This window comes from Tuber melanosporum (assembly GCF_000151645.1).
Source record: "Tuber melanosporum whole genome shotgun sequence assembly, scaffold_128, strain Mel28".
Taxonomy (NCBI): domain Eukaryota; kingdom Fungi; phylum Ascomycota; class Pezizomycetes; order Pezizales; family Tuberaceae; genus Tuber; species Tuber melanosporum.
The window spans coordinates 82,534-89,621 of NW_003299151.1; the positions used below are offsets into that span (position 1 = coordinate 82,534).

Below are 7,088 nucleotides of genomic sequence, written 5' to 3' on the forward strand. Positions count from 1 at the left end.
CCTACTCGAGTACTGTACCAGTACAATACCACTCATCCAATCCTTTCGTCACTGCTGCAACCACTCCTTTCTTCACTTACGCGAAAATTCCTTTGTCCATCGATTTGTGCTTTGACCTCAAGCGTTGGCATCGATAGACCAAGATAGGGTCGCATATATTCTGCCCACCAACCGCTCGGCATGGCACGGTACCCACATCTACGCCTCCAACGATCGCGACACCGTGCTCGGAGGTCTCTGGGTCGCACCGGGTATTACCAACACTAACCTCTATTCTATGGTGGAGATTTTCTGCACAATTACCGATACTTTCGACCTACAAGACGGCAGCCAACGACTTGTTGAGAGAGACGAGGAGCCACTTCGACCAGGCAATTACTACATATTTACGAAGGGTAGGCCCCCTTTATCCTTTGGTCATCGACTACCATTCACCCGCGATAGGTTCCATCACTGTCACCGATGAAGTCCCTCTACTTCGTACTCTTTCGTTGCACTCTGGGACCCGTGTCGAATCTTTTTTTGACTCTGTACGTTGCCGGGATCGGCGTTGCGTTATAACTGGCAGACCAGCAGTGATAAATGGTGTTACTTACTGGGAGCCCTTCGAAGCTGCTCATCTGTTTCCTTTAGCATATGAGGAGCACTGGGGCCAACGTAATCTCGGTCATCGGATCACCGTTCCCCCGGCCTCTGCGTCGCATGGAACTATTAACTCCGTGTAGAATGGGATATTGCTCACCCGAGATATGCACGCACTGTTTGGTTGCTATCAGATCTCAATCAATCCGGATGTACGCTTGGGCCGAGATTAAAGGATTTGTGCTGTTCCTAACCAATACCTGTCTAGGATCACCACAAGACCGTCTGCTTCACGCCTATCGCTAATAGCTATGGAATCGCTGGCCGACAACTCGATCAACCCTTCCTTGATGACCCGCTTCGCCCGGACGATCATATTCTCCGTTGGCACTTTCGCCAAGCAGTCCTCGTCAATATGAAGGGGGTTGGCGAGCCGTGTTTTAAGATCGATTTCCCGCCTAGTTCACACATGATGAGCCAGATTATGAGCGGTCCAAAGGTTGTTGAGAGGATAGAGTTTGAGCTTTATGGCCGCTTGAATGCAAAGGGGGATCGCGCTTGAGGCAAGGGTAGGCTGCCATTGTAATGTGACCTAGAGTACTACAGAGCCTTGTACAACGGGGTTGAGCACCGACTTTCGTTTTAACTCCGCTTGCTTTTTTTGTTGCGGCATTCTAGCTGGTTAGTTGAGCAATATATATGATATACTTTTCCTTTCCGCATTAGAATTTATTTGTTCGCAGGGTGCTGCTATGGTTGAATGAGACTGTTGTATTTTCAATCATGGAAGATCACTCGGTTGAAATGGTTTATCATATTATGAGGTCCAACATAGTCCGGTTGTATAACTTATTGAGACACGAATAACACCGCTAGTGGCAATAAAAGGGTAGACTATGGTAGATAACGGGGAAAGATGTGTACCTAGTTTCTTGGCTTGCGTAGACATAATTTTTAGCAGTGAATCTATATGTATTCGCAATAAACGCCACCATGACATCCAATAGCAGGCTCATCCTTGATTTTCCGGACTACCACTTTTGGCTTTTGGTTAAACTCTTGGCGCCACAGCTGGATACCTCTTCTCTATGGATCCTTGGAGGGGCCAGTGGGGTGTGCGGGATATGCGGTTTAGCCCCCACAAATGTTTGCTGAGTTGGGTCTCGTGGGGGAGAACAAAATCGTTGTGTAGTCTAATAGTGTAGTGGTCTTCAACCAAAGACTGACTCTCCGCCTCCCTATCCAGGTTTAGGGTGAAAACCTGATTGCTCGAGTACTGTACATTTTGGGCGGTTTCGGGGTTTCCGTGGTGTTAAAACCAACTACACCACGAAACCACATGACACCTTTAACCCTAACCCCAAATTATGCCTCCAATTTCGTTGTCCTCCCTTCGGTTTCCCCATCCGCCCCGAATCAAGCCACGCAAGTTTCTTAGAAGGACCCTGCCCAGCCCTCTTTCCATCATGGCGGCGTCGGGCCTCCAGGGAGGCGGTCGCTTTTACCAATATCAAATGCCGCATTACATCACATGCGGGGATCTGCATCCTCGCGACCTTCTTCTCGATGGCTGGCCTCTCCTCTCCCCGGTTGCTCGCAACCAGATCTCTAACCAAATAACCAACGATGCCGGTGTCCTACTTCATCTAGAACATTCCTTTACCAAGCTCTATGATGGCGCACCTGAAGGATCAGGGGGAGTTTTGTGGGTGTCGCCGGAGCACAGGCCAATTACCACTTTTGAGGGGGGCATGTCAGGGCTGGCACTGGGGAGCTATTGACGAGCAGAGCGTGTGTGAGATTTCAGGGGGCTAGGGTGGTGTCGGTGAACGTGCGGTGGTTGGTTCCCCTGATGAAGACGAGACTAGTACGGTAGTGTCAAGGAAAGCGTTGGATCAAATTCTCTTCTGAGTGAGGAAGGAGGGCGGGCCGCTGCGCTCAGAAATGGTCCGGCGCCAGCCGGAAAAAGTAACACCACGAGAACGGAGGAGACAGTAGATGAAGCTCTAGGTATGATCAAATTGTGATTAGGATTCTGTGTGATTCCGGTCGGGGCCTTACTAGGAGAGGCAACTACAACGTCCTGGCACATCCTTCTTCTATTCGAGTACTTACGGTAAGGTCGCTAATGACGCCCTCCGTATCACTCAACGTATGTCCCGCAATTGGATGGTCGCATGAACAATTTCCGCCGTTCTGTTAGGGAGGCGGTTTACGCTGTTAAAGTAGTAGGCTTGACTATCTAGAAGCCGCTGGGTGGATCCGAGGATACTAAGAGCGGAGACTTGACCGTAGAAGAATCTGGAAATATATGGTTGAAGCAAGCGCAAGACCCACCCAGCTATGGACCGAAAGCCTCAAAGAGGCGCAAGAGGGTTCGGGGATATTAAGGATGATAGGGAAGTCATCGAGGATCCCCAGAATATCACTATTGTCGCTGCTCCCGTAGATCTAGGTGCCCCTCCCAGCACCCTCTGGGACTCCTCCTAGTGCTGCTCCCAGCAGCCCAACACTACTTACACTCCTCGATGGACCCCTCACACTGGACACAGACGGCTTCGTAGTCCCAGAACTCCCCGTCCCCTCACCACTCCCGGTCTCCTCACTCCACGGAACACCAGTCGACATCACGAACTCCCTCATACCGCAATGCGTCGAAAAGGCCAAAGATGACCAACACTCCGCCATCGCGGAGGAAGTAACCGAATCCAAGATCGCCTCTCTACTGGATGGCTCCGCCACATCGATCATGGAAGAGCTCCGAGAGGCCGACCGCCAAGTGAGCGAAGAATGCGCCACCTCTACTATATCAGACTACCCGGACAACGTCGACGACGACTTTGAAGTCCAGAAAGCCCTGCTCACCGGAGGGGAATGCGACCTGATGGAGAAGATCTGGGTGGAGCTTAACAAAGACTACTTGCGTGAACAAGAAGGCAAGATCTTTCCTTCTTTCTTTTTTCCCTTAATCTTCCTTCCCCTCCCAATGAATGCCATGGTATGGCTAACAGGGATATTAAAGTGAAACGCCTGAAGAAGGAAACTGACCTCTGCAACGGTATCATTGAGACTGCCAAAAAGCGCAAGAGGGATAAACCCCGCGATAGCAACAGCAAGGAAATGACTGCTACCCCTGCCAGCAGTGCGAAGAACATGCTCATGCGTAGGAGTTATTCCAAGAAGATCAATTATAAAGCGATCGAGGGGCTTTTCGAGGATGATTAAGCGAGAGAGAGGGTGGTAGATAATTTCTTTCTTTTTTGTGGTTTCTAATTCAGACAGTCAATGTGCATATATCTGGGTGGGCGCATTCTAGAGATTCGGCGCTTGTCGCGGTTTTTAGTGGGAGATTAGAGCACGGTGGTGGAAATGTCTGTGCCCATACGGGATTCACTTAGGAGGACGGTTTTCCTGGGGTGTACTTTTAGCTGGGATTTAGCGTGTGTTTAGTTTTACGCTTATTTAGGCTGATGTGTTTTTCTTTGTTGTTTCACTGGACCACAGAAAATTGCCTAGTCTCACATTTTCTATCCTACTTGTGTCCCCGAGTCGAGGATTGGGACCTGTTTGCCTTTCTATGGGCTTGCTGTAGCTATTCGGGGGTGATGGACCAATCATAGATGCGGAGGTAGTGGTGGATACTAGGTTATAAAACGGCTTCTTGGGGCACAAATGTATTATAGCGGAAGAATCAATCGGTGGGAAAAGTAGATCTGTTAAGAACTTGTAGAGGAAAGTGTCGATTCAGAGGGTCCCTCCCATTTTGCTGCTATAAGCCCAAGGGGTACCAAGTGGGCAGTCCCAAATTTAGTTACCAGCAAATATAGCACTTTTCCCGAAGACTCTCGGGCGCTTCACCCCTCCGTCAAGAATGATGGCCATTTTAACATGAGTAACCGTTTTTCCGTTAATGTTCTGGAAGAGGGTGGACTGGAATGCATGTTCCTTATCCGCCTCACAAGAATGTGCAGGAACGATAAGTTCCCATCCACTAGCATCGCTGGCGATATGTTGGTCGGAGGAATTGATAGTGTAGATTTCAACGGCTTGAGAATAGTTTCTACGGAAGTGGAGGGTGTCAACTACAATCACTTCAATGTATCCCGGAGCCCCTTTGTGGTGAAAACCGGTTAGTATAACTAAGGCGTTTCGGCTGGTCCAAGGGAAAGGCGTACAACCTTGACGGACCCAGTCGACATGGCCTGGCTCTCGGCTGTGATTGGTTTCCTAACCGTTTCCTGCGTCCTTACCTCTTCCGGGAAGCAACAGATTGGCAGCTTTTGTTCCAGAGTTTCGGTCGCTGTAGGAGATTGCCAGGCCACCAAAGGAGACGTGAGAAAAGTCAATAATCGCGTCCGGATCGCTGGGGAACACGGAGACTGTAGTTCTAAACAAGCAGAAGCGGGGAATTCCCAATAGCGTGTTTGTACTCCCGGTATTTGTTGTGGGGGAATCTGTTATAAGCTTACATCTATCGGGAAATATATTGAGACGGACATGAGAATAGGCTTTGGTAGTGGGAGAGCTTAGCTTCCAGATGTGTCTCTGGGAAGGGCCACACTCCCGCATTGTGAGTATTCCCTCCCACCAGAAGGGTTTGGGTGTCAGACTGAACTAATTTAGTGAAGTAATTCACTCACTGGTGTATTTGCGTCTAGGTGGCTGCCGTCAAGGAAGGTGCCCTCGGCGGTGACTGCTGGACCGTGGTTTTTGTTGAAGCAAGATGTGTCAATCTCGAAACCATAGACTTTACCACTGGGGACTCCTAGCTATTAAAAGTTAATACGTAGTAGTCTTTTGTTATAAAAGTTTCTTAATAACGGTACCCAATTTAATGGTGACCCGGTTGGCAGGGGCTCTGTTGTGTCCTCTGGTCTCCCATCTTGAATTAACAGCATATTAGCATTACAGAATCTCTAGGGGGGAGGGGACCACACCCATCATACCAGGCACCCTTAGGACCCAAAAATCTCTTGAGCTTTAGATTCGTCAATGCGGTGAACTGTGTTGGAAGACATCGATGTCTGTTTCTTGGAAAATGGTTGTTGTAATGGGAGTGTTGTGAGGAGAGCGGGGAGACAGAGACGTATGCGGGTTGTAGGAGAGAGGGACCTCATGACAAGCGCTCAGGCAGGCCGCCTCGCCGGCGCAAAGGTAGACTAACTGCTATGTTAACTCATCGGAGGGTAAATGGTGAGAGGCCCGAGCTTGGGAAAATGGAGCGTTCTCAATGGATTTCATTTTTTTCATTTTCTCTTCCTTTTCTCCACGTCAGGTATCATCGTCATCATAATAGGGGGTAACTAGTCACAAGATCTCACTCGTGTGAGTAAATTATGCGATTAACTGTATTAATGACCAGTCTCGCTCTCTTACTGTTCCTTCTGGTTAAAGGGTTCCTCAGCCGTATAAATTGACAAGCAGCCGATTGGAGCTAATGAAATAGATGACATTGCGAATGAAAAAAGAGGAAAAAGAGTGTTAGAAGTGAGAAAAGAGAATGATTTTGGCCGGGCTCAAACCGGAGACCACCAGTGTGTTAGACTGATGTAATAACCAACTACGCAACGAAAGGGTATCACCATTGTATTTCTGTATTTTTTTAGCAGAATGTTGTCCAAGTTACATATCATCCTGGAAGGCGTAAGCGGGGCTGGTTTTAGAAGCCATTAGGTGTTGTGCTGTGGCCCTATGCCAAGCCAAGCAGGGGTTGATGGTTTTGGGTTTGCAAACCAAAGGTTTCCTACTATACCTCCGTTCAGGTCCGCGTCCCCCCGCCCTCCCCTGCCACCTCCCTGCACCCTACCAACCAGATACACAACTCCCGTGATAGCACATACATTCCTTTCTCCCATTTCATCGTAAATATCCTTTTTATTTCCTTCAAGGCAAGTCCTCCTTTCTTCCCTATTTCCCCTCAGATAGTGAACAAAATGATTGATAGACCAAGATAGGCAATCTAACATGCCATCTATTGACCGCTCCGCATTGCGTAATACCTATATCTATTCTTCTAAGAATCGTACCGCTGTACTAGGAGGTCTCTGGGTGACCAACAGTGTCACCAACGCCGATCCCTATTCAATCCTAGAGATTTTCTGTTCTATTTGCGGTTCTTACTATCTACACGACGATAGAGAACAGATGGTTGGGAGAAATGGGCAACAGCTTCAACCAGGCAATTACTATATTGTCACTGATGGCAGGTTCCTCTGTGCTTCCATCATCGGCATTTACTCACTGCGGATAGGTTCCATCGTTGTCGCCGACGAAGTCCCGCTGAATCGTCAGATCTCGTTGCAAACTGGAACTTGTGTTGGATCATTCCGCAAGGCTGTACGCAACCGAGATAAGCGATGCGTTTTAACAGGCCTGGCGGCAGAGTATTCTCATGTTGACAGATGGAGGGCCTTCGAGACCGCTCATATATTCCCTTTGGCATACCAGGGCAAATGGAATGAATATAACTACAATAGTTTGATCGATATTCCCCCCGCGATTACATC

At 48.7% G+C, this 7,088-nt stretch overlaps 1 protein-coding gene across 1 annotated transcript; it reads right to left on the reverse strand.

Annotated features, from left to right (window-relative positions):
• Positions 1-5,053: 5,053 nt before the first annotated feature.
• On the reverse strand, positions 5,054-5,526 carry GSTUM_00002209001 (uncharacterized protein; the record flags this gene model as incomplete). Its single annotated transcript, XM_002842477.1, has 4 exons — positions 5,054-5,163; positions 5,219-5,347; positions 5,409-5,464; positions 5,492-5,526. The coding sequence occupies 4 exons, from the start codon at positions 5,524-5,526 to the stop codon at positions 5,054-5,056; spliced, it is 330 nt and encodes a 109-aa protein (XP_002842523.1).
• Between the last annotated feature and the right edge of the window lie 1,562 nt (positions 5,527-7,088).